General features: G+C 41.8%; 1 protein-coding gene across 1 annotated transcript in view; it reads right to left on the bottom strand.

Annotated features, from left to right (window-relative positions):
* Positions 1 to 9662: 9662 nt before the first annotated feature.
* The window catches only part of kcnk3a (potassium channel, subfamily K, member 3a), a gene marked incomplete at its 3' end in the record, with an annotated part of 64165 nt that continues 46118 nt past the window's right edge, over positions 9663 to 27709 (bottom strand). Inside the window, exons 2-5 of the mRNA XM_084081946.1 lie at positions 13826 to 13952; positions 12068 to 12284; positions 10858 to 11232; positions 9663 to 9926 (exon numbers count right to left, since the gene is read on the bottom strand). Coding sequence (XP_083938072.1) covers positions 9663 to 9926; positions 10858 to 11232; positions 12068 to 12284; positions 13826 to 13952 — 983 coding nt within the window. The remainder of the gene's footprint in view (positions 9927 to 10857; positions 11233 to 12067; positions 12285 to 13825; positions 13953 to 27709) is intronic.

The raw sequence follows: 27709 nt of genomic DNA on the forward strand, positions 1-27709 counted from the left end.
TGGGACCCCAATTCCATTGGTACACTCTCAGAGTCACAGACCCGTTAGGGTCCATTTGGTTCCATTTGTACACTCTTAGAGTTACAGACCCATAAGGGTCCATTTGGTTCCTGTCCATCATTTAGCTGGGGACCCCCTGGAACCCCCTCAAGTACCACTTTGAGAACCAATGTGTTATGATACTCACAAACCATGCAACACACTCTACAATTGCTGCATCCCATCAATCTGGTTAAAATGTGTCCATTATTTACATAATGGGGTCCTTGGAGGGGGTTCCAGGGGGTCCCCCGGCTAAATGTGTTAATATAGCAGTTTTAACCACTTCAACCCTATTTTACACTTTGGCTGTTTGAAAGTATTTTTGAAACATTTAGCAAAGTTATGAAACATTTTGAGTAATTTTGAATTATTGGACTGTGTGGGGGGGTCTGAATCTGATTTAATGTATTGTAGCCTACATACTGTTGGTACTGTGTGTGTGTGTGTGTGTGTGTGTGTGTGTGTGTGTGTGTGTGTGTGTGTGTGTGTGTGTGTGTGTGTGTGTGTGTGTGTGTGTGTGTGTGTGTGTGTGTGTGTGTGCGCGCGCACTCGCGCCCCCTGATCTCACAACACGGTGAAATAGCACGGATTGACATTCCGTACATAGAAGACTAGAAAACCCCAAAAAAGCCGCGCATAGCTGCCTCGTATCCCCTCCATTGACTTTGTTACGTTTTGGAATTGTCAATCTGTGCTATTTCACCGTGTTCTGTGAGATCAGGCTTGTGTGCGTGTGTGTGTGTGTGTGTGTGTGTGTGTGTGCGCGCGCGTTAGTGTGCAAAGCAGTGCCAGAGGTCAGGGTTATGTAAAGTGTCTAATGTCCGACCATCACGTAAAGATGAGAGTCTCCCCAGGAGGATCTGTGCTGCTCGATGCATCACTTGCATTTTAAGTGATGTTTAAGTCTTAGAAATAACCACACCACAGCAGATCTGAGGACCATCAGAGCCGCTGGCCGCTCCAAGCCGTTGCACGCCATCAAGTGTGTGAACGGCAGGGGCACGCAGTGGTGTAAAGTAACTAAGTATATTTACCCAAGTACTTAAGTACGATTTTGAGGTATTTTGACTTAAGTGGAGTATTTCGAATTTTCTATAACAAAACATACATAATACAGCTTTAATATCGTTGCTGTCAGGCAGAAACCTCTTACTGTAGCTCCATATTGTAAAGTATTCTTTTTTTTTGGTGTTAATACATTTTTTCACCCCTTCATCCATATTGTATACGTTGGCTATTCAAAAATAGCAGATATACAAGTTCACAGCGCGTCACTTCGTGCCGCGCTGCAAGCTTGTAGATCTGCTGTTTTAGAACAAATCTTCTCTTCTGGGGGTCCCTGGCATAAAACATTTTCAGATTCAACGCATAGACACACCGCTGTGAAATCTGTGGTTGAATAAAGTAGCTCCTATAGTTAGAACGTTGGTTCTCAAAGTGGGGTCCGGGGACCCCCAGGGGTCCTTGGGGGGGTTCCAGGGGGTCCCCAGCAAAATGTGTTAACATAGCGTCACAATAATTGGAACCACTTTAACCTTTTATACTTTGGCTATTCAAAAATAGCAGATATACAAGCTCATAGTGCGGCACCGAGTGCCGCGCTATGAGCTTGTATATCTACTATTTTTGAAAAATCGTGAAAATTTGTGCAAATGTTTGAATATAATATTTTTTAAAGCGAACATTTGTAACTCAAATCTTTGCATCTGGGGGTCCCTGGAACTAAATATTTTGACATGGGGGGTCAATACATATCATTTTGGGGGTCCTTGACATGAAAAAGTTTGAGAACCACTGAGTGTCGGCAGAGCTAATGTTCACCGTCAGTGTGACGCCCAAAGACACCATACTGTGTAGAGAGGGGGAGAGAGAGGGGGGAGTGGAGAAAGAGAGGGGGGAGGGAGGTTATGTGATGTCAAACCAGCGCTTGATCAGAGAGAGAAGCTGGGAGGGAGAGGGCAATGGAGAGATCCTATAGACCAATTATTTGTTTACCAACATTGAGACTGGAAGCACAGGTGATTGTTTCATGCAATCAATTCCCAACATATTGTTTCGGGGTGCGCTGGTTTCAGTTCATTCAACCTCCTCTTGTGTGTTGGCTAGTGAGGCGCTTCCTAGCGAGACCTGACAGAATGGGTTTCATTTGGTGCCGGCCTGCACGCGCATACTGGTTCTTATCAGTGTGACGTCGTCTGTACTTTATTTAGTAAGACATGAGACTTTAAGGGGTTAAGGTTAAGGGGCCATTTTCGAATTGCAGCCTCCTGAAGCCTCCTATCTTTAGGGCAGTTTTGAAAGTGAGAAGGGTTTTACACTCCTTTACTCCTTTTGGTAGGGCATTCCACATTTTTTGATGAATAGCATGAGAACGAGTTCATAAGATTCAAAGACTTTATTTACCACTTGCACAAATGCATAGGAATTCTTGGAGCGCAGCTCCCAGGGCCAGCATTTAAAAGATAAAAGTACAGACAAGACAAGAAAGCACATACATCCTACCAAAAAAAGTCAAATTAAATAAGTGCTTCATATCCTACCAAAACCCAGTTCAGTCATGATTCAGTTCATCTGTTATGATCAGGTAAACTATTTTCCTTATTCCTGTATACGAGTGGGATGTTTAATATTGACTACCGTCCTTAAGAAGACGATCTACAGGCTCATCTAGCGCATAATTCGGCTTCTAGTTGCACAGTGGCTGAAAAAAACAACAACAACAGTGTCATGAACCAAGTCAAGCAGACTGAGGCACGTCAGGCCAGCCGGCAGAACAAGTTGACGTTTTAAGTAGAGCGGAAGACATTGTTATGGGGATTGCTGTCATACAGGTGGGACCATGATGCCAAGTTACATAATAGATTGCAGTGGTGGAAAGTAACTAAGTACATGTACTTAGTTAACTAAGTACATGCACTTAGTTAAAAATTGACATATATGTCAATCTTTTAGGTATTTGTTGTACTTTACTTGAGTATTTCCAATTTCCAATACTTTTACTTCTACTCCTCTACATCTCAGAGGTAAATATTGTACTTTTACTCCACTACAATTATTTGAAAACTTAATTGGGAGTCTTTCGTTGAACACTGATACTAGTAACCCTCAGGTACTAAACAAGCACTGAACCTTGATTATGTCAATTGTGTTATTCTCTGTGTTATTCTCTGATAAACTAAATAACACAATTCATTATTAAGGAAATATGTCTGCAGGCTGATCTTTACATTATTTTTATTTGGAGCATTGACAAGATAAGTGTATCTTTTAAGAAGTGTCACTCTTATAACACGACTCCCCTGTTTACAGTATAAAGAGTCTATAGTAGCCCATTTGACTATGTGATGAAAAACTGTTGCTATAGATCAGGGGTCTCTTCTAGAAATGTTTATCTAAGTTATCTAACAGTACTGGGTTTGGTGATGCTCTATATTGTCTGAACCAGCTTTGTTTGTGTTCGTTTACGTGCTGAAAGAGTGACTTTGAGAATTATCAATTTTTAATCAATGGAGCAATTATTTTGTATTTCTTGCACACCTTTGGAGTTACATCATGGCAAGATAACCACACAACCCAAACCTCTACCAAAGTGGTCTTGCCCTTTAAACCCTTTACTGTTACTCAGTTGACCGCATTCACATGAAGAGCACAGTGCGACCCAACAGATCCAAGCAAGTACACAGGCATAGTGTGAAACGTTATGTTGACTGTGACAAAGGCCATCTTAAGTGCTGTCTGCTGTCCCTGTTTATAGTCTGAACCCTAGCATGCTATTTGTCTGGGAGCCGTATCTCTCTCTCTGTGTGTGTGTGTGTGTGTGTGTGTGTGTGTGTGTGTGTGTGTGTGTGTGTGTGTGCGTGTGTGTGTGCGTGCGCAGTGCGTGGTCAGGCAGAAGGTACACAACAGCAGATGCTGAAACCATGGGAAGGCTGAACACAATGAAAGTATACTTTGTCAGTTGGAACAAGTTCACTGCCCTTGAGATGCTGAAAGTAATGTGGTGAGATGCCAGTTATGGTGCTTTTCCTCTGCATGGCACCACCAGCTCTACTCTCCTACTCACTTTACTTTGTTTTCCTCAGCAGATTAAACCCCCCTCAATGTATGGACATTACGTAGGAGTGTGCTAAATCAGTGGTTCGCAAACATTTCCATGTCAAATGAATATGTATTTGGCCGGGGACCCTCCTTTTGAAAGTCTTTTGTGCCATTAACCCCTATAATATTTTCTAAATTAGTTCGCATCTTTCACAAGTTTACAAGAGTAGCGGAGTGAAATCAGTATACATTTTCCCTTCATCCTCTTTGTTGTGGCTGAAATAAGACGGAACGCGCAATGCAGTCAATGATACGTTTGTTTTTATTTAGAAAATGTCATTAATAAATGGCGGAATGATAAATCATTTCAACCCATAAAGAAATACTGGTGCAGTCTTTATAAGAATCTGAAATGGTGTACCCCAAAAATAGATTCATCGATCCAGTGAGTCATTTTGGTGGTGTTACATTTGAAGTGTTATATTGTCAACAGTACCGCAGGTCTTGGCTCTAGTCCAGCACTCAAAAGTTTTACATTTGTTGAAAGTATTTCTAAAAAAATATCACTCAGCAGCAGTATTTTACATGACAATGGGTAGATGAGTACAATTGTGATTTTCTTTTGTCAACAAAAATGCGTGTACAGACTCCAATTGATATGGAAGCTAATGGATATTCAAACTGGCTTTATTAAAGTGTGTTTGAATTTTCATGTTCATTTTACTTGCACGTTTGAAAACTATACAGTCAAAAAAAGTAATATTAATAATAGTAGTTTCACCCTGAGTGCGCATTTATGAACCCTTAGAATTTCAGTCAGTCTTTTTGGTGACACTTCTGGTAGCTCCGTTAGCTCTGTTAGAACTGCGATTCCCAGAATGCAGCACAAAAAAAACAAACAACAGAAGTACCGCTTCAAAATGAATGCTGCGGGGCCCTATAGTGCTGAGGATATTTTAGAAAGCAACAACAGTGTCATCACAAACGGTGTGTATTAACTTTAAAATACATAAATAAATATATTCCCGGTGCCTGCATAATTTTGCCGTGACTGTTGGGGCAGACAAAGACACAGACACTCACAGCTAAAATAGTGTTTAGAGAAGTTGTCAAAAACACATTTACAGTATGTGGAATATTATTGTGAAGCCAGCCAGTCAAAGATCTGATCAAAAATGTTTACACAGAAATACTTTAAATTAACACTCTGCATCTGCTGTTTGTGGATACTTTACACTTGATTTACACTTTAATTGTACGATTGTAATGCGTGCCTACAAGCTCACATCGTGTTACGACACTTTGTGAGCTTTTAGATCTACACTTTTTGTACAACAGAGTATAAATGACGCATTATAGCCCAAAAAGTCAGTCAACATCAAAACATGACCTTAAAGTGGCACTATGTAATTTTTTAAATGAATAAAACATTTTTTTGTCCAATCTGTATGGTTGAGTATGTTAATGCAATATAACTTATCTCTGCTGTCCGGCAGAAACCAGCTAACTGAAACCAGGAAATGAAAAAAAAGTGGAGTTAGGAGGTTTTGTTCATCATTGATAAGAACAGCTGAATGGACCTCTAAGCTCACTATGAGGTTGGAGGTCAAAAGGGGACGGAGCCTGGAGTCAGCAAAACCTTTAGCAGGTTTAGCAGAAAGTTTGAGGATCCAATGGAGTTAGCTGGTTTTGTCAGAAGCGCTTTTTAATACTTTTCATTGGTTCAATTTTTTTTACCAACACACGTGAAGGGTCATTTAGAGTGGTAGCGTGGTCATGTCTCACACGATCTGACACGAATTTCAACCTGATGGTCGAGATTCAATGTATCCCCTTGAGCAAGCAGACAGGCTCTATTAGCTGAACGGTACTAAAAATGTCAGCACTTGCGCAGGAAACTGGGTTCAAATCCAGGATAGAAGAGGAAAGTTACATAGTGCAGCTTTAAGTGACAAAAATTAGACACGACAGACTAAAACTACACAACTACTCTGCTTACTGTTAATTTAATGACTAACACAATTAGGCTAATGATCATTCAAGTGACAATACCTAAACTGAAGTCCAAATGCCAACATAACAACTGCGTAATGATCTCAATTGGCTGAATTAAGTGCGTTAAGGTGAAGCTGGAGCAGTGAGGACACAGGTGCCTTATTAATAAGGTGTCCAAAGGACACAGGTGCCTTATTTATAAGGTGTCCAAAGGACACAGGTGCCTTAGTAATAAGGCGTGAACTATTCTGAATCAAAGAATTCATTGCATGAATGTATTTAGTCAAATATCCCAAACTGACAACACCAAAAAAAAAGAAGAAATAATTAGGGCATATAATTTACATAACAAAAAAAAAGTGTTTCCATAAATTAATATCTTTCATTTCACTATAGTACACTGGTTTCCAGTGCGTTAAAGCATATATATATATATATAATCTTCTAAAGTGCAGCAGTGAATGAGATAAGACAATAATATGCACGGAGTGAGCTTACATGCTCTAAGTAAAATTAGTAAAATATTGTTAACTTTGTGCTATATGAAAAATACATCAAACAAACATCAAATAGGCAGTACACGAAATAATGTCATACACAGGAAAGAAAACAAATAGTGAATTCTCATTGGAAACAAGACCGCAAGGACTTTCATGAACGACCTGTTAAAAGGAATTATCCTAATTGTACAAAATACAACAATAAGGTCTGATATGGGGTACGGGCCAGATGGTCCGATGGATATTTGTCCTGTGAGTGGAATTTCACAGGTTTGAACCCTGTAAAAAAAAACATGTGTGTGGTTAAAAATTGTCTTTGAGCAAGAGACACTGAAGCCCGATTGTATACACCTTTGCTCAGGGGTGTTGCGTGCCGAAAATGGCAGATCTACAAGCCCATGAGTCGCGGGCTTGTGGATCTGGGTTACATGTCGGCTTTCCGACATGTCGCCTTTCCGACGGTTACTAACCCTATACCTAACCCTAACCCTAACCGCACGCGGAAGCCACGTAGTCGGAGTAGTGGATCTGCTATTTACGGAGACAAATTGTGAATCAGGCTTGTCTGAGCTCGTCCCTGCTCACACGCTACAAGTCACTGAATAATGGACCACCATATACGTTCTTCCACAAACAGAAAATGAACTGTATGAACAAACATCTGACTTCAAACTGAAATTCAGCCAGAGACACACAGGACAACAGACTGAGCCTCTTTTCAATACTTTCAATGGAAAAATAGGAGGCATCCCGCATTAACAACTGTAATTATACAACTGTCCACAAATATATACTGTATATATATACATTTTCATTTCATTCTGGTAAGCGTAACACTTACGGCTAAAGATTCCTTTTGAATCTATAGACAAAATAAAGTTATTTTGTTTCCTCTGGTGAAGATTATACACTGTTTATATATAATTACACTCCTTCCATCCTACTTAAAAAAAGTCTCTCACAGTATAAAACGTCCTAATATTTGAACAATGTACATAATGTCAGTCCCGTGACAAAAGGGTCAGAGATCCCAGAAATGATTGAAATCACTCTTATAAATTCAGAAATCACTTATTAATTCAGAAATTACTCTTATGAATAGGCCCTATGCATAGCAGCCATAGTGTAAGACATTCACAGGTGTTACCTATGATACTAATGAAGGCTCGGTTCCATTCTGGTCAAACAGAGTCAGGGTGCTGATATTGTGCATGTTGACTCACTGGAAACACTCTGCTACACCATTGTTCCTTAAGGGGTTTCCAAATGGCCCCTTACGGGTGTGTAACTCTGAGAGTGTACAAATGGAACCAAATGTTCCCGTAAGGGTCCATTTGGTTCCATTTGTACACTCTCAGAGTTATGGGGGTCGTGGTAATAAAAAAAAATCTGAGAACCACTGTGCTACACGAAATGGAACAGAGCCTTCATTAGTATCATTGGTAACACCAGGAAGTGAAAATATGGCTGCTGTGCATAGAGCCTATTCCAAAATTACCCATATGAATTCCGAAGTCACCCTTATGATTTCTGAAATCACCCGTATTAATTCAGAAATCAATGATGAATTCAGAGGGGCAGAACTTTGGTCCAAATGGACCACGTACGTCTTTGTCGCTCACCCCATAACCTTTTAAAGTAACCGGTTAGCTTAAAACAAGAACTGAGCAACACCTTCATACTAAGGAGTATAAATGAGGGTTAACTCCCTTCTTCAGCTGTGTGCTTGTAAGCCACCGAATATTAACTGTATGGCCAGAGTGTGAAGGCTGGACCATATGAAAACAATAAATGATATCACAATGTTATTTTGTTTTACCGATTAACTCAATATTGCATTGTGACAATAATCAGTTTTCTTTTAAATGTAAAAAAAAAAAAGTTGGAAATTCATGCCCTCCCAGTTTTACAATACCCGTCGTACGCATTGTACCCATCCATCCGTCTGTTATGCCCATATATGCAGATTTATGTGTCTGTCTGTCTGTGTCCCCTTTATGCCTATATATGGAGTTCCGTGTCAGGCATGCCCAAATATGGAGTCTTGACCAGTCTATGATGTCGGTACTATGACGTCATATTATAAACATTAGGGTTTTCCATATATAGGGATTTGCAGATTTTTTTAGATCAGCTGATTCGACTCTCGGGCCATCACACCCCCGGGTTCTTGGCGATACGCCCATATATGGGCATGCCCATATATGGGCATATACTGTTTCAGCGGTTCTGGACACCCAGATCTCCGTATATCGGTTGGATCAGCGGTTCTGGACGACCGGCGATCAGACCAACTCGACGCCGGGCACTGCACTCCCCCGGGTCCTCTGCAACGCGCGTGCCGAGTTTGAAGTCGATTGGTCGGACGGTTCCCGAGATACGCGAACGACAGATGGACACACAGATTTCACACATTGATGTGAAAATAGCAGCATCTGCTAGTTTCACTGTTTTGTTTTTGACAATTTCTGAAAAGTTTTTGAAAATATAAAATAAGGCTTAAGTGATTAAAACCAGGAGAAGACAACACCTTTGCCATATCATGATAATTCGATATGCAAAATCCCAGACAATATTTAGTCTCATATCGCGATATCGATATAACGTAATCGATATATTGTCCAGCCCCACGGCTACAGTGAAGACGGGCGTACACAGGCAGCCTGGGTGATCAGTACCAGAAAGAGGAACACCAATGTGTCTTCGGTTCCGTTTATCTGGAGTTCCGTTTTCCATGATGCTAGCCGATCAACGTAGCACAGTTAGCAGCGTCTTTCCCTGGACCACGACGATGGTGAAACTCAAGTTTGAGACCGCTCAACCCTCCCTTAGATCACTGGTTCTCATCCTTGGGGTCCAAAGGGGGACCCTTACGGGTCTGTAACTCTGAGAGGGTACGAATGGAACCAGATGGACCCGTAAGGGTCCATCTGGTTCCATTCGTACCCTCTCAAGAGTTAAATTAACACCTAGGAGTTTACAGTGTAGATCAAGGTCCCCAGAGATTAAAGTCCGTCCGTGGCCTGATGCATATCAAACTGGGCGGTCTTTGAAATTCCCCCAAAAAAGGCTGAGAACCAGCGCTCCTTAGATGGAGCTGCGGCGCTTGTTGGGTCCCCTGTACGCGTTGATGCTCTGCAGGCCGGTGGATACGGAGCTGATGGTGGAGTGGTGCTGCTGCTGCTGCATGCTGTAGACGCAGCCGTTGGAGTGCAGCGCGGGGTTGGAGAAGGCCTCGCCTTGCTCCATGAAGTTCTCCGACGAGGTGGGGATGATCATGGGGATGGAGTACTGCAGCTTCTCCCGGCTCTTGTACCACAGGCACGAGCACATGGACTGGAAGTGGAGAACCTGGAGGAGCAGAGGAGGGGGAAAATGGTAGCTTCATCTTCCCCCAAAGGAGGAAATACAATAGACTTAAGATTGTCTTTTACATTGCCATTAACATTAACTGCCAAAGACTTATATTTACATCCTTTCAAATCCAGCACTTGCCTTGCTCTTTAAAAAAAAAATCACACCCTGTGTGAAGGTAGCGGCGCCTTTGATACATTATGTCATCGATATGTGTTTATAATGTGTTTATAGCCATGTGTCACGTGAAGCTTGACCAATCACTTTGTTGACGGGTCTGACCAATCAGAAAGTTGACGGGTCTGACCAATCAGAACGTTGACGGGTCTGACCAATCAGAACGTTGACAGGTCTGACCAATCAGAACGTTGACGGGTCTGACCAATCAGAACGTTGATGGGTCTGACCAATCAGAACGTTGACGGTGAACACGGACAAAGTCAGGTATAGAGCAGGATCCGCTAAAAAAAAGAACCCACAAGAGGGTGCTCTAACGCAACTTAGGAATGATCCCTTGACTCTGAGAGAAGGAATGGAGGGATGTGACGTCATCCCAAAAAATTACACTTCCGTTCACTCCTATGTTATGAGTTGTAGAAAACGCATCTAGCTCGGATTTCTTATTTTTTTGATGAAAACGAGCCATATTCAACAGCCGAACATTTTGTAACCGCGATCGGCAAAATGGCCGATCGCGGTTACAAAATGTTTGTTCCGGTGGATAGAGGAAACCATCCCCCACCCCCCCCAGACACTTTTTGTTTACATCTGTGTACATATCGCGGCTCCTGTGGCTCTCGGTGGATCATCATCAATATAAGGTAAAAAACGCTGGCATGGGGATGGAAAAACAATGTTTTAATCTCAGGCAGTCAATGAGTTAATGCCGGAAGCCATGAAGATTTACAACGGTGCACCCACTGCTCACCTCCGCGTAAACGTTCCGCAGGCCGCGGCTGGCTCCCCTTCCGCCACCGCCATCCGTTGCACCACCTCCTCCGCCGATGCACCCTCCTGCCCCGGAGCGCGTGGAGGCAGGCGAGGCCGGGTCCACCTCGCACAGGCGCTGGTGCTGCCCGCACCCCCCCGCCGCCTGGCCGTTGTTGCCCTGCTGCTGCCCCTGCTGTTTTTGCAACAGCAGCCGGGCACGCTGCTCGGCGTCGCGCTTCTCGTCCTCGGCGTTCATGGTCATGAAGCGCAGCACCACCAGGTTGAGGAAGGCGCCGATCACCGTCAGGCCCGTCAGGATGTAGATGAAGCTGAACGCCACGTACTGGGGCTTGTTCTGCAGCGCGTGCGGCTTCTGCAACGGCAAGGTGGGGTTTATTTGTACACGGTACATTTCAACGAGGAAATTACCGCGCTATGAGCTTGTAGATCTGCTATGTTTGAAAAATCTGGAAAATGTGTGCAAATCTTTGAATATATTTTTTTCAATTTCAATTTCAATTTTTCAGTTATATATTTGTAACTCAAATCTTTGCTTCTGGGGATTTTACAAATGTCTTCTAAATCCTAACAGTTTTGAAAAAAAATCAGTGGTTCTCAAACTGTTTCGTGTCAAGGACCCCCAAAATGATATGTATTTGGCCGCGGACCCCCTTCTCAAAATATTTTGTTCCAGGGACCCCCCCCCCCCAGAAGCAAAGATTTTAGTAAAAAAAAATCACAAAACAAAAAAATATTCAATGATTTGCACAAATTTTCAGAAAAAAAAGCAGAAATACAAGTTCATATCTATTTTTAAACAGCCCAAAGAATCTTAAAATGACACGGGTGCGTTTCCCGGTCTTAACCCATTGAGCCGATTCTATACATGTCTCCTAAATCTCAACAATCTCAAACTTTTTCATGTCAAGGACCCCCAAAATGATATGTATTTGGCCGCGGACCCCCATCAAAATATTTTGTTCCAGGGACCCCCAGAAGCAAATATTTGAGTTAAAAATGTTCGCTTTAAAAAAAAAAAATTCAAATATTTGCACACATTTTCACGATTTTTGCTATGAGCTTGTATATCTGCTATTTTTGAATAGCCCAAAGTGTAAAATAATGCTTTTTAGCTCAAATCTAAAAATGACACAGTTCCAGGTCTTAATGGGTTAATGGGTAAAACAAAGCTGAGAGTGGCAGCAGACCTGCAGCGCCACGTAGTCCCCGAAGCCGATGGTGGTGAGCGTGATGAAGCAGTAGTAGTAGGCGTGGAAGAAGCTCCAGCCCTCGAAGTGCGAGAAGGCCCCGGCGCCCACGCACAGCGTGATCATGCACGAGATTAAGCCGATGATCACCATGTTCACCATGGACACCTCGGTGCGCCGCATGCCCAGGCACTTCTTCAGCCGGTGGAGCAGGTACCTGGCGGTGGTGGAAAAAGTACTCAAATTATTTACTTAAATAAAGTACTGATACTGCAATATAGAAATACTCTGTCCGGAATTCTATGTTTACTTGATTAAAAGTGCAAAAGTATTGGCATCAAAATGTACTTGAAGTACCAAAAGTAAAAGTGCTAAAATGAAAATAGCCTAGGTGTAAAATAGGGCTAAAGTGGTTAATGTATGTTTCATAATATCATAATGATCATAATCTGAAAAGTAACTAGTAACTCAATTTTTCAAATAATTGTAGTGGAGTAAAAGTGCAATATTTGTAGTAGAGTAGTGGAGTAGATGTAAAAGTACTGAAAATGGGAAATACTCCAGTACAGTAAAAAAAATCCTCAAAAGTGTACTTAAGTACAGTACTTGAGTGAATGTACTTAGTTACTTTACACCACTGGTACAGTACCTGCCCACATGGGTGCAACAGTTAATCCAACTAGCCTAATTGATTTAAAAGATTACAAAAAATAGTTTATAATCAATCATTTAATAATTGATCCCTATTTTGGGCCATGTCATTATAGGCAAAAAGTGTGAAGACAAAAAGAAAATGATTCAAAAAGCTTGCAGTTTTTTTTTTGTTTGTTCTTTTTATTACTGTTTTTGCATGGCACTGTCATGCAACAATGTATATTTTGGTTGGCGATTATCTATCCAACAAATAGTTAGTGATTACCGTAGTTACTTAATTGTGTTTTTGGCCTTCATGGGAACATCATCTTTTACATTCTTAGGCTTAGTAAACAATAACTGCACAGGGCAGATACAACAAATAACCTCACTTTACACAGAAATACGATTGTAGTATGAAGCAATACTACATTGTAGTATATACTATTGCATTGGTTCTCAAAGTGGGGTCCGGGGACCCCCAGGGGTACTTGAGGGGGTCCCCAGCTAAATGATAGACAGGAACCAAATGGACCCTTGTGGGTCTGTAACTCTGAGAGTGTACAAATGGAACCAAATGGACCCTAACGGGTCCATTTGGTTCCATTTGTACACTCTCAGAGTTAGATTAAACATTGATTTTACAATAGGAATTGGAGTCCCAGAGATATAAATGCTATTAAATGGGGGTCCCTAGCCTTATGCATGTCAAACTGAGGGTCCTTGAAATTAAAGTGGTTGAGAATCACTGCTAGAGCCGTAAAAATCTTCTCTTATGAGGGTCCCTGGCTTATCTTTTCAAATGGGGGTCCGTGGGCTGATAAGTGTCAATTTGGGGGGTCCTTGACATGAAAAAGTTTGAGAACCACTGTACTATATAGTATGATCCAAGAAGGCATTCATTTACAAGAAAAAACGAAATCAAAAAGTTAGAATATGGAGATAAGAGGTTTCTTCCCCAGCAGCGATGTTATGAAGCCTGTGCAGATTATGAGGATGACAGAGAGAGAGAGAGAGAGAGAGAGGGAGAGAGAGAGAGAGAGAGAGAGAGGCAAAATAATTGCGATTAACCTCAAGTAATTGTGATCAGGAGGCGATTATGTAACGATTTGTGACGATGCCTACCTGACCATGGTGTTGATGCGTTCGCCCAGGCTCTGGAACATGACCAGGGTGAGCGGGATGCCCAGGAGAGCGTACACCATGCAGAACACCTTCCCTCCATCTGTGCTGGGGGCTGCATGTCCGTAGCCTGCAGGACACCACCACACCACACCACACCACACACACACACAAGCGCACACGCACGCACGCACGCACGCACGCACGCACGCACGCACGCACGCACGCACGCACACACACACACACACACACACACAGAAGCACAGGGTTACTGGGCTAGAACTAATTAAATCTACAGTGACCAGGACAGGGGTCAGAGAGAGAGAAAGAGAAAAAGAGGGAGAGAGAAATGTCTGCAGGTTGACAAGATACACAAACCTGGACATTTTTTGAAAACAGTATATCCCTGTCTGGCAGGAACCTTGTTGTAATCTCCATATTTCATACATTTTGAAAGTTTCTTGAGCCTTTATTTGATAGGTACCGTGGAGATAGACAGGAAACACAGAGAGAGAGAGATAATGGGACTGTGGACCGGGCCTCTCCATGGAGCATGACTGTGGATTGCTACTATATTATACTATACTACTATACTGTATATTATCTTAACATTCATATACTATACCACTATATACTATCTAACATTATTGTTGCACTATATTATATTATTATATACTATCTTACACTATTATATTTACTCTTATTGTTATTGCTACTGCTTGTATCTCCCTCTCTGTCTCCTCTGTTTGTCTCTCAAGTGGGAGTTTTTCGTTGCCACTGTCGCAAAATTGCTTGCTCAGGGTGGGACAATGTCGGGCCTTTGCCCTACTTGTAAAGTGTCTTGAGACAACTTGTTGTGATTTGACACTTTAATGGAATTGAATTGAATTGGATTGAATTATTGCTGGGGATTGATGACATGCAGCAAATGGTTGAACTGGGGTCTCATTTCAGCCCATGTGGTACTCCTCCGCTATTGGGTTACCCCCAATATTTTTTTCTCCTTCATAAATTAATGTATTATATTGTCTCTGTCGGGCAGAAAACTCATATCTCCATACTTGTGTTTTTTCGTAAATTAACGCCCTACTCGATCATACAACAGCGTCACACAAAAGCATCAGAAGTACCACATCTGCAAGCTCGAAATGTGCCTCGAAGCGATGCGTTTTGAGCTTGTGGATCTGCTACTTTTGCTATTTTTGAAAAGTAACAGTTATACATACATACGGTATGAGGTTTCCATCCGAGAGAGACAATGTACTTCATCATATGACAACTTTGCATAAAATTAGCAGAAATAGACAATCTACCAGCTCAATGGGATGGCACGCGTGAAATGGTAGAATGGTAGATCTGCTATTTTCTCATTTTTGATAATAAATTTTTTTTTGCCTATAATGACACATGCCCAAGATAGGGAGGCCAGGTTGAAATGCGTCTTTGGGCTTTATAAATATCGAACCAATGAAAAGTATTATAACGAGCTTGTGAATAAATAATAACTACACTGGGTCCATTGGAACACCTGTTCCTTTTTTCCCCCCTTTTCCTGAAAAGTAGCGGTGTTGGACATGCAAGGTTTCCACCCGACAGTAGTGGTGGGAAAAAAGGTTCATTTCAGTGAACGAACGATTTCGTTCACGTTCACGGCAATGATTCGTTCAAATGATTCGTTCACGTTCTCGTTCAGTAACGCTATTCTCTAGTGTTAAAAATGTACTCCAGAAAAAGTACAAAAGTATTGGCATCAAAATATACACTTAAAGTACCAAAAGTAAAAGTACTCACATATTTGAAAATAGCCGATCTACAAGCTCACAACGCGTCGCGATGCGACGCGTTGTGAGCTTGTAGATCTGCTATTTTCAAATAGCCTAGGTATAAAATAGGCCTAAAGTGGTTAATGGTTAATGTCGCGGGAGCGTTTTATTTTTACGTCGCACGTGAACGTAACAGTTTCAGAAAGTGAACGAGCTCGTTCACGTTCACGGCAAATGAACTGGTTCTTTTGAACGAATCGATCATGAACGACACATCACTACCCGACAGCGACAATATGATTTGTATTCCAAGGGTAGCAGCAGCACATCATCAAATTCAAGACTCTCCTCCTCCTCAGCGGCTGGATGCGAAGTGGAGATGTTGTGAATGCACCACACAGAGGTGGGGATGACCGACCGTGTGTTGATGTAGAGTATGAGAGAGAGAGAGAGAGAGCTGTTGAATAATTCATTTACAGTCTCTGTGACGAGTGGCTCGGCCGCAGTGAGGGCATTTGCTTTCAACGCATCTGTAACCACCATTTTTTAATACTTTGGCTATTCAAAAAGTAGCAGATCTACAAGCTTGTCTCCTTGCATTTCAAATACAACAGTTTAGTTTAGTTGAGTTGTTTTGCAGCTAGAAAATGAGGGGGCGGGGGTTCAGTTTGAAAGCAGCATTTTTGATTTATGCATTATTAATTGATTGATTGATTGAATACTTTATTAACATGCTTATTAACAGTACTGGTAGTACAGTCAATGTAGGATAACATAAAAAGCCACCAGGGGCTTCTTTCCGTTGCACTCAATTCATCAGTAATGCATTATAGTAGACAATACTAAATATATATATTTCAAAACATCATGGAATAAAGCTACGTAGAATCATGAGGTATATTTACAGAGAAAGTAGGGATGTTTCTATATCAGTGGTTCTCAAACTTTTTCATGTCAAGGACCCCCCACATGATATGAATTTGGCCGCGGCCCCCCATAGCCAAACGATTTGTTCCAGGGACCCCCCAGAGGCAAAGATTTGAGTTAAAATGTTTGCTTTAAAAAATACATACATTCAGAGATTTGCACAAAGGTTCGCGATTTTTCAAAGATCTGCTGTAGATCTGCAATTTCTGAATAGCCAAAGTACTAAATAATGGTTAAAGACAAGTGGTTACACAGATGTGTTCCCGGGTTTTAATGGGTTAAAAAACTGAGCCCGTGAGCTGTCCATCATCTCATGGACAGTGGTGGAAAAAGTACTCACATGTTTTACTTTAAGTAAAAGTATCAATACTGCAATGTAGAAGTACTCTGTTACAAGTAAAAGTCCGGAATTTGACTTGAGTAAAAGTACAAAAGTATTGGTATCAAAATGTACTTAAAGTACCAAAGGTAAAAGTACACAAATATTTGAAAATAGCAGATCTACAAGCTCACAACGGTCGCGATGCGACGCAATAAACAATATGCAACGTATCAAAAAATGCAAATACGCATACAAAAAAGGATAAATAATTAAGTACAGTACTCAAGTAAATTGTATCTGTTGGGTGGAAACCTCATTATGTCCAAATTCAAAAATAGCAAAAGTTGCAAGCTTGTTTATCTGCTACTCTTAATACTTTTGTGTGATGCTGTAGTATGATCAAGTAGGGCATTAATTAACCCAAAAAAAAACACAACGTTAAGGAAAAGAGATAAGAGTTTCATGCCCCGACAGCAACGAAATGTATTCGGTCACTGTGTGTCCACTGCTGGCAGAGATGACGGAGTTAATAATCCTCACCACCAGTAAAGATCTTCCCTGCGGCAACATTCAGGTGAAGCGTCAGCCTTTATCTTATTAACACATTGAAACCGGGAACGCATCTGTGTATAACTAACCACTTCAACCATTATTTAATACTTTGGCAATTCAAGCGCATATTGCGGCACTGAGTGCTGCGCTATGAGCTTGTAGATCTGCTATTTTTTGAAAAATCTTGATTTTTTTTTCAGATCTTTGAATATATATATTTTTTAAAGCGAACATATTTAACTCAAATCTTTTCTCATGGGGCCCCTGGCCTGGAACAACATATTTTGAGATGGCCAAATACGCGGCCAAATACGTTTGAGAACCACTGATTATAGCAATTTTTCAAAAAAACTGTTTTAGATTAGATTTAGAAGACCTTTGTAGAATCACAAGAAGTAAAGATTTGAATTACAAATGTTTGCTTTAAAAATATATACTGTATATTCAAAGATTTGCACACATTTTCATGATTTAAAAAAAATGCCAGATCTATAATGGTTAAAGTGGTTAAAATCTAAACTGACGGATGCTTTCACCGGTCTTAATGGGTTAAAAGTGTATTCCTATCACCCATATCGCCGCCTCTGAAACCCCTCGCCCCCCCCCTCCTCCTCCTGTGACATCATCGAGGCCGCCACGTGTGGACCTTGTTGCACGCATGCAGCCCCAGAGATCGCGCCCCTTCATAACCTCAAGGATGAGCAAATGAAAAAAAAAAAAATGGGCCATCCAATAGTTTTGAATGCGATTACCGCAGGGGTTTGATTTAATTCCTGTGACTGTCTGCTTTTATTGTCACACCGACCTGTGTGGCTGCAGCCATCCGTCTCTATGAAGCCAGATTTGTTTAACCCATTAAGACCGGGAACGCATCTGACTGTGTCGTTTTGAGATTTCTTTAGGCTATTCAAAAATAGCAGATCTACAAGCTCATAGCGCGGCACCGAGTGCCGCGCTATGAGCTTGCAGATCTGCTATTTTTGGAAGAATCGTGAAAATTGGTGCAAATCTTTGAACATATGTTTTTAAAGCAAAGATTTTTTTTAACTAAAATCTTTGCCTCTGGGGGGGTCCCTGGAAAAAAACATTTTGAGAAATACATGTCATTTTGGGGGTCCTTGACATGGGAAAAGTTGGAGCACCAATGATATAGCAACAGTCTATTGTTAGCTTTTATATATGTATTTGGCCACGGACTGAAGCAAAGATTAAAGTAAAAAATGTTCGCTTTCAAAAACATATATATTCAAAGATGTGCAGACGTTTTCGCGATTTTTCAAAAAATATAGCAGATCTACAAACGAGTGCCGCGCTACGAGCTTTTTGAATAGCCAAAGAAATCAAAAAATGACATAGATGCGTTCCCGGTCTAAACGGGTTAAAGCCAGGGACAGTCTTGCTTGCCAAAACGACGGCCATTACATGTGATGTATGTCTCGCTGGAAAAAAAAGGAGGAAAATGCCCTGCAAGCTGAGCTGAGCTCTCACATCATTTTGGTTTGCCGTCGTGGGAAAGAAAAGCTTGTATGTCCAAAAAAACGTTACTTTTCAGTGAATGGCTAAAAAAGGAGCGGAACTTTTTCGTGTCAAGGACCCCCAAATTGATGTATATTTGGCCGCGGACCCCCCATCTGAAAATGTTTTGGTGCCAGGAATCCCCAGAAGAGAAGATATATGCCAAAAATAGCAGATATACAAGCTCGCAACACGGCACAAAGTGACACTCTGTGAGCTTGTATATTTGCCATTTTTAAATAGCCAACGTATAAAATATGGATAAAGGGGTTAAAATTATTGTGATGCTGTATGAAGACATTTTTTTGTTGATACCTTTCACTGGTTAAATGTTTATAAAACCCACAGATAAACAAAAAAATAAGAAACCCAAAGCCGATCTAGAAGCTCACAGCTCACACTGTTTTGTGACTGCTTGTAGATCGGCAATTTTTTGTGCTACTTTTGTGTGAGACTGTTGTATGTCAAGGAAGGGCATTCATTTACGGAAAAAAAACTGAAACAAAGTTAGAACACGGTGATACAAGGTTTCTGCCCGACAGCAACGTTTTTTTTTGCTTCTTAAAGCGAGTGGCTATTCTTAGTTCCATCCCCCCAAAACAATAATTTATCACTCCATTTTCCAGCGTCGCGGTCTGGTGAGTATTCTATCCCATTACATGCTAGTGGTAGCGGCGCATGTGGTACATATGAGAAGATTGGATGGAATTTCACCCAGAGAGACTCATCAAGCAATTCATGACCTTGGCCTCCATGGCACCGTACTTACGTGTTGATATGGAATATGTTGATTTGATACCGGTGCCCAGTTTCTACCAGCTCCCGACGCCCAGAGTTTGAGGTCACTCAATCTCATTGGCCGACTGCCCGCCCATGGGTCCCTATCCTGACTTTAACCACATGATCACTAACGTTGCTATTATTATGGGGTGAACATTCAGCGGAAAAACAGCAGATCTACAAGCTCAAAACGCATCGTGTGAGATATTTATTACCAAGGATATTTAGTGTCCAAGGACCCTCAGAGGCTGATTCTACAAATGTCTTCTAAATCCTAACAGTTTTTGAATGCTGTTGCTACATCAGTGGTTCTCAAATGTTTTCATGTCAAGGACCCCCAAAACGATATGTATTTGGCCGCGGACCCCCATCTCGAAATATTTTGTTCCAGGGACCTCCCAGAAGCAAAGATTTGAGTTGCAAATGTTCGCTTTAAAAGTATATATATTCAAAGATTTGCACACATTTTCATGATTTTTCAAAAATAGCAGATCTACCAGCTCGTACTCTGTGCTGCGCTATGAGCTTGTGAGCTTGTAGATCGGTTGTGAGCTTGTAGATCGGCTATTTTCAAATATCCTAGGTATACAATAGGACTAAAGTGGTTAATGTATGTTTTATGTATGTTTAATTTATATCTGCAAAGTAACTAGTAACTAAAGTTTTCAAATAGTTGCAGTGGAGTAAAAGTACAATATTTGGCTGTGAGGTGTAGTGGAGTAGAAGTAAAAGTAATGAAAACTGGAAATACTCTAGTAAAGTAAAAAATACCTCAAAATTGTACTTGAGTACGTGTACTTAGTTACTTTCCACCACTGGACATAGACTTGCCACACAGTACAGCATGAGCTTCCGCAGGAAGTCAAGCTGTTATTAACCTCTGTCTAGTTTTACTTTCTTCTTAAACTCAACATCCATCTATACATTCCAGAAACCTTTAGACATACCCTAATTCAACTTGTGTCCCCGACTTGCATCGTTCTCGAGCATGCCGGTGCCCGTTTATAAATAAACCATTTATTGTAATGACTACGTAACGTTATTAGTGCCGTGGTAACAGGTACCACACTGGATACTCTTGACAGGCTTGTCTGTGGCTGTCACAAAATGCATTGTGGGTATGATGCTGCCAGATAGGATATCTAGCTCAGGTATATGAATGTAATGTAGCCTACTGTATGCATTTAAAACAAGATGAAAGGAAGAAAGAAAGACATTTTCCAAAGGTATGTGTCAGACAGACAGACAGACAGACAGACAGACAGACAGACATGCGTAAAGACATGCATAAAGACATGCATAAAGACATGCACAGAGATAGAAATGTATCAAACCTAATGTGTACATTATTACACATACAGTGTCTACATACAGCTTGAAAAGGCACTACAAGTGTTATACCACACTATGGATACATGGGCAGACGGTGTATAGTCCAACACTCTTCAACATATATATCAACGAATTAGCAAAAACGTTAGAACAGTCTACAGCTCCAGGCATCCCATTGGCAAACACAGAAATCAAATGCTTACTTTTCGCAGATGACCTGCTGCTGCTGTCTCCAACCAAGGAAGGACTGCAGCAGCAACTTGATCTCCTACACAAATTCTCCTAGACATGGGCCCTCTTTTTAACATGGTGGAAGTGAGCCGTTTTCGATCGGCGATCACTCTGCAATGGAGGATCGCGTTAGAAATATTATTGCTCCAGGCGTTAGTCGGGACCCTCCACTGTCTCGCACGCACGCTCTGTTTACATGCACTTCCGCGTCGGGGCTAATACAGCACGAAACGTATCAACGTAAGTGGATGAAAGAATAGCAGGCACTGAACGTATATTATTTTAATAAACCTCTGGCACCCGATGTGTTAAGTACAGTACTTGAGTAAATGTACTTAGTTACTTTACACCACCGGGTGCAGGTGAGCACAGGGACACTCAGGGCTGATGCTGCAGTGGCTGTCAGGAGCTGTCAGCGCCGAGCGAGCTGCTTGATGCGGACATGGAGAGATGACCGGAGTGACAGCAGCACTCATCAGCCAGAGGGGCCAGAGGCAGTGGTGGAAAAAGCACTCGGATGTTTTACTTAAGTAAAAGTATCAATACTGTCTGCACTGTAGAAGCTCTGTTACAAGCAAAAGTCTGGAATTCAAAATTCACTTGAGTAAAAGTATTGGTATCAAAATGTACTTAAAGTGCCAAAAGTAAAAGTACTCATTAAGCAGAAGGTCCCATTTCAGGAGTTTTAAAATGTATGAAATATTTTGAAAATAGCAAATCTACAAGCTCACAATGCGTCGCATCGCGACGCATTGTGAGCTTGTAGATCAGCTATTTTCAAATGGCCGAAATGTATATACTGTAGGGCTGAAGTGCGTAATGTATGTTTTGTAATAATAATCAGAATCTACAAAATAACTAGTAAGTTATCAAAAGTTTTCAAATATTTGTAGTGGAATAAAAGTAAAATATTTGCCTCTGAGATGTAGTGGAGTAGAAGTAAAAGTACTGAAAATTGGAAATACTCCAGTAAAGTAAAAAAAAGATGCCTCCCTCAAAATTGTGCTTAAGTACAGTACTTGAATAAATGTACTTAGTTACTTTCCACCACTGTCCCTATCGTGAGAGAATGTTGAAGTCCCCTGTATATGACAAACCCACCACACTCCCACTCTCCATGCTAAGTGACAGGTTCTGGACCTGTCCTGTTTTTTTTGTTGTTATTTTCTACCCAATTAATCCTTGTGCGTGTGAGGGTTTTACTTCCAGCATCAAGGCCACACACTCTATTTTCAGTGGATTACAACGACTGCCATGGGTGGGCACGATGAAGGCCTTTTGACACCAGGGGTGTGACAAATAAACCAGTGGTCCGCAAATGTTCTTTACTAGTGTACCCTCGCCCCGCTACAATATTTTCCTATTTTCCCCCCCTGCTGAGTAGCCCCTTAAACAGCACGAAACATTCTTCCTGATACTGACAACGATTTGATTTTTCATTATTTGCACGAGGGGAAGGTTACGTCTAGAAAGGTACTCTGTGTCTACTGTAGATGATCAGGGTTTGTTTTCTTGAAACGGAAAATCCATACCTTCCTACCTTAACCACTTTTTGTGACCACTTGTCACTTTTTTGATTTGAGCTAAAAAGCATTATTTTACAGTTTGGCTATTCAAAAACAGCAGATCTACAAGCTCATAGCGCGGCCTGTTTCTCATTGTACTGTAAGTTGTTTTCTACAGGTGTAATGGAGCAATAAGTTGCAGGCAGCAGCACACACACACACACACACACACACACACTGACACACACACACAAAAGAAACAACCAACAACACACAGCAGCGTCCACAGCCCAGAGCAGACCCACTCTCAAGGCGATGTTCACATAATTATCATGTGAAAGAATATGAAATGAAAAATGCATTCAATTTGAAAACCCTGATAGTAGTAGTAGGCCATCGTGAAGCCTGATTTATACTTTGACGTATGGCGGTGCCGCGTGCCAAAAACAGTCAATTCACAAGCTCACAGCGCAGTCGTATCCACATCATGTTGTAAATGGTCTATTCATGGCATGACGGAGCATAACGTTGCGGTCGGATGGAAATCTGTCCAAAACGGTTACTTTTCAGGAAATGTTACATGTTACATTGAAATGTTACATTTTCAGAAAAAGTTAAAATAGCCGATCTACAAGCTCACAATGCGTCGTGGTCGCGACGCATTGTGAGCTTGTAGACCGGCTATTTTCACTACCTTCGCTTGACACTCGAAGCAAGCATTGAATGACGAAAAAAAACATAAAAAGCAGACGTTTGGAGATACGAGGTTTCTGCCTGACAGCGGCGATAAATGAGTGATTACACAAAGCGGGACAAGGACAGCACGGATACACAGGTGTCCTGCTGCTTGGCTCTCGTCCTAGCCCTCTCCACTGCCTCTCTCATTAACACAATCATAATTGAACTTACAGTACCAGCGCCTGTAGCAAGAGACCAGTCCTAATTTGAGTCCTCGGAACAAAGCATTCTATGAAAGATAAAACAAGCCAATTCCTTGCGATATCTTTGCCATTCGAAAATGTTAGTTTTTAAGCCACTTAATCCATATTATACTTAGTTGGACCGGGGTCCACCTTTTTTCCCCTCGACACCAAATCTCTTGAATGCAAATAGCCGATCTACAAGCTTCTACAACGCGTTGTGAGCTTTGTAGATCGGCTATTTTCACCAGATCTTCTCTTATTATGATATGGCCAGAAAAGGGACATTGGCCCGGACGGCTGGCATAGCGGTCCGGGCACCTAGGCTGGCGTGTTGCGGGTTAGAATCCCGATTCCGAATACCTTTTGTGGCGTGTCACTCCTCATCTCTCTCTCCCCATTTCCTCATTCAGTCTACTGTATACTATCAATAAAGGCGCTACATGAATGTTATGTATTATTAACTCGGGTTCAAGTGGTTAATTATTAAGTTTAGGCCTATAAGTCCTCAGCTGGGACCTATAACACCGTGTTAACACAATCATGCGCTTCAAATCATTTCCCAATTTCTTTTTTATCCCTCCCATATTTCTACTTATAAGCACTCTTCATTCAGTGTTGTGTTATATTAACCTTCAAACTGATCTTCGTCTCCTAAACTGAACTGAAGTATATCATACTGGGGGTCCTCATACTGGGGGTCCTTGAAAAAGTTGAGAATCACTAGTATAGGTGTCAAGGGACTTTTCACCTTTTTGGCTTTCGATTTCTCTCCGAAGGCAAAAGATGAGAACGATGGGTCCTCCTCCCTTCCCTGTGATGTGTGTCTCTTAGAGCGTCACCCGGTGCATCTAAACGTCTTCATTATGCTGATTAATTAGGTGGAGATAAAACCAGGCTTTGAAAAATACATCAAAGAACGGAATAATGTGCCCATTTTTTTTTGCAGGAGCTGATGGAGCTCTCTGTCACCGCGGATTACATTGTCATCAGGCACAATTTGTTCTCGCCAACGAAGACGAGATGCACGTCAGGCCATTTATCAAGGCCCGGGACGCACATCTACTCCCATAAGGAGGGCTAAGGATTGTCAAAAGGATTCTCATAGGGATGATGAACCTTATCAAAGTATTCTTAAAGGGACAATGAACCTTATCAAAGGATTCTCAAAGGGATGATGAACCTTATCAAAGGATTCTTAAAGGGGCAATGAACCTTATCAGAGGATTCTCAAAAAGATGATGAATGTTACCTAAGGCTAATTTAGCAAGAATTTGTGGGGAAAAAAACATTGTGCCACACAAAAGGCAGGCGGCATGGCTCAGGAACAGTGTTGGGCAAGTTACTCGGGAAGAGCAATGAGTTACTAGTTACTTATTACTCTTTAAAAAAAGAATATGCGCTTGTGTGGCCGCAGTGGTAAAGTGCCTGCCCACCGCCGCTGGGTCTGGCGGTTCGAATCCATCGCGGTGCATCCAGCCTTTGTCGAGCGTCTGTAAGAACCCAATAATTGGCCTGTGTTCAAGGGAGGGAAGCCGGCCGAGGAGGGTTAAATTTGACGCTGCACGTACTGGACAGACGCCGGATTGGCTCATAGACGAACCATGCAGAGAAGAGGGAGAGAGAGTGCTTATCTCGGTCAAAAACAAAAACAAATCACATTCATTGTAATGCAGTAACACAGTAATAATGTTACTGGCCATTGTAATACACGACTCGTTATTGGGGAAAGTAATGATATTTTGGTAATATACTACTAAGTAATATATTACTAAGTAATATATTACTGTACAACACTGCTCAGGAGGTAGAGCGGGAGGCCGTCTGGGAGCTGGAAGATTCCCGGTTTGATCCCTGTCTCCTCCTGACTGCGAGTCGAAGTGTCCTTGAGCAAGACACTGCACCCCGAACTGCTCCTGATCAGTATTCATTTAGTCGACTAAAACTATGACACAAAATGTTCGTCGACTACCTTTTTTTCACTGAAGAAAACTAAACAACTATAATGTTGAGGGACTAGCGGAGAAGAGAGTAGAACTAAAAGACAATTCATTTTAAGTTTGGTTGCGCTCGGGTGTTGCGCTCTGAAAAAAGCAAGCTCACAACCAGCACAACGCGTTGTGAGCTTGTACTGTAGATCGGCTACTTCCAGCATGCAAACAAGTGTAAAATCAGCCATTACGACGCCATCAAGCGTTGATGCCTTGCATGGTGGCCTCCACTCACCACCATTTCAAGGACACTTTACAGCTTGTACATGCACACAGATGTTTGTCATGTTCAAGCTTATTGACTATTCATTTCTTTGTTTGTTGTCCTTGTTGTTAATGTTGTATAATATCGTTGCTGTCGGGCAGAAACCTCTTATCTCCACATTTTCTCCACTCCGCGCTTCGAGCTTGCGGGTCTGCTACCTTTGATGCTTTTGAATTTGAATGCTGAAAATGAACAGTTTTGGACATATATATGAGGTTTCCACCCGACGATATACAAAATATGTACCGTACACGAGACCTAACAATAAAGAACACCTTCGACCTTGAACCATGAGTGTGTGACAGTCTATATACCGCTTCAAACCCGCCACAGCGGCTGTTCCGCCGTTGTGCTGTTGAGTGTGAATGGTTGAATGTGAAGTTCGTTTTAAAGTGCATTTTGAGTGGTCAGAAAGGCTAGAAATAGCTACGAATGCTGTCCATTTATCATTTACAAAAGCCCTTATGGCAGGACGGCTGTATGGAGGCTTTGATCATCACCTCCACAATATTGCATGAATCACCACGGTAGTGGCAGATCTACAAGCTCAAAACACGTCACTTCGCGCCGCGTTTCGAGCTTGCGGATCTGCTGCTTTTGATATGTTTGTGTGACGCTGTAGTATGATCAAGTAGAGCGCTCATTTACGAAACAACACACACAAAAAATATGGAGATAAGAGGTTTCTGTCCCCGACAGCAACGATATAACAAAGTAAAGCGAATTGTGATTAAATGCTTAGTGTGTAATGTACCGTACTGTACGGTACGGTATGGGAACACTGTGGGATTATGAAAAGTATGTTATGAAACGTGACAGGTTACATACTGTATAGAACAACAAGCTGCTTAACCCATTACATTAAGACTAATGAGGCGATTCTACAAATGCCTTCTAAATCCGAACAGTTTTCAGAAAAACGTGTGTTGCCATATAACGTCTCTCAGTGGCGTGCACAGACATTTTGAGGGGCAGGTGCCCAAGTAAATTATACTTTTTTTTGTTTACTTGGTCTGCTCTTTTTTCCCTCTACACCTATACCTCTTTGGCAAAAATAGCCGATCTACAAGCCCACAACGCCTCGCAGCGCGAGGCGTTGTGAGCTTGTAGATCGGCTATTTTTGGCTAAAGTTCTCCTCAGAAAAGGGGATGCTAGGTTTCGAGTGGTTATGGTATAAAGAAAAATCATATCACATAAAGATTTGGCGGACCCCCTGTAGTAACTCTGAGGACCCCCTAGGGGTCCCGGACCCCCTGTTGAAGACCCCTGCTGTAAACTGAAAAAAATATATATGTTTCTTTTCTTTCAAAAGGGCACTTCTGGTCAAGAGGGCAAAGGGCAGGTGCTCTAGCACCACCTAGAGTCTATCTGTGCACGTCCCTGACCGTGAACCACTTACATTGTATCTGATTGTTTTCCAGTTTTAACATTGACATCACCTCCTGAATCCATTGGACACAGAAGGAGGTCTTTCGGCTTCCCAGTTATATTTAGTACTTACTACGGGGCCAGTAGTGAGACAGATGCTATTGCACTCCTCACCTGGCTCGGAAGGCCCTCCTCTCTTGGGACCAACCCAAAGATAGCAGTGTAGGGGTTATAGGCCTCAGTACCTTACAGACGCGTCGCTAGGTCTCTACTAGATCGGGGGCTTAGCCCCGCAGGCAACGGGCATGTGCCCCACCCCCCGCGCGTGCACGATTTTTTCCGCGGATTTGGGTACTTTCCCCCCCGTTTTTTGTTACTTTATTTCGGTTTTAGGGTTAGGGGTAGGGTTAGGTTA

This window comes from Gymnoscopelus microlampas (genome assembly GCF_963454915.1).
Source record: "Gymnoscopelus microlampas genome assembly, chromosome: 16".
Classification (NCBI taxonomy): Eukaryota; Metazoa; Chordata; class Actinopteri; order Myctophiformes; family Myctophidae; genus Gymnoscopelus; species Gymnoscopelus microlampas.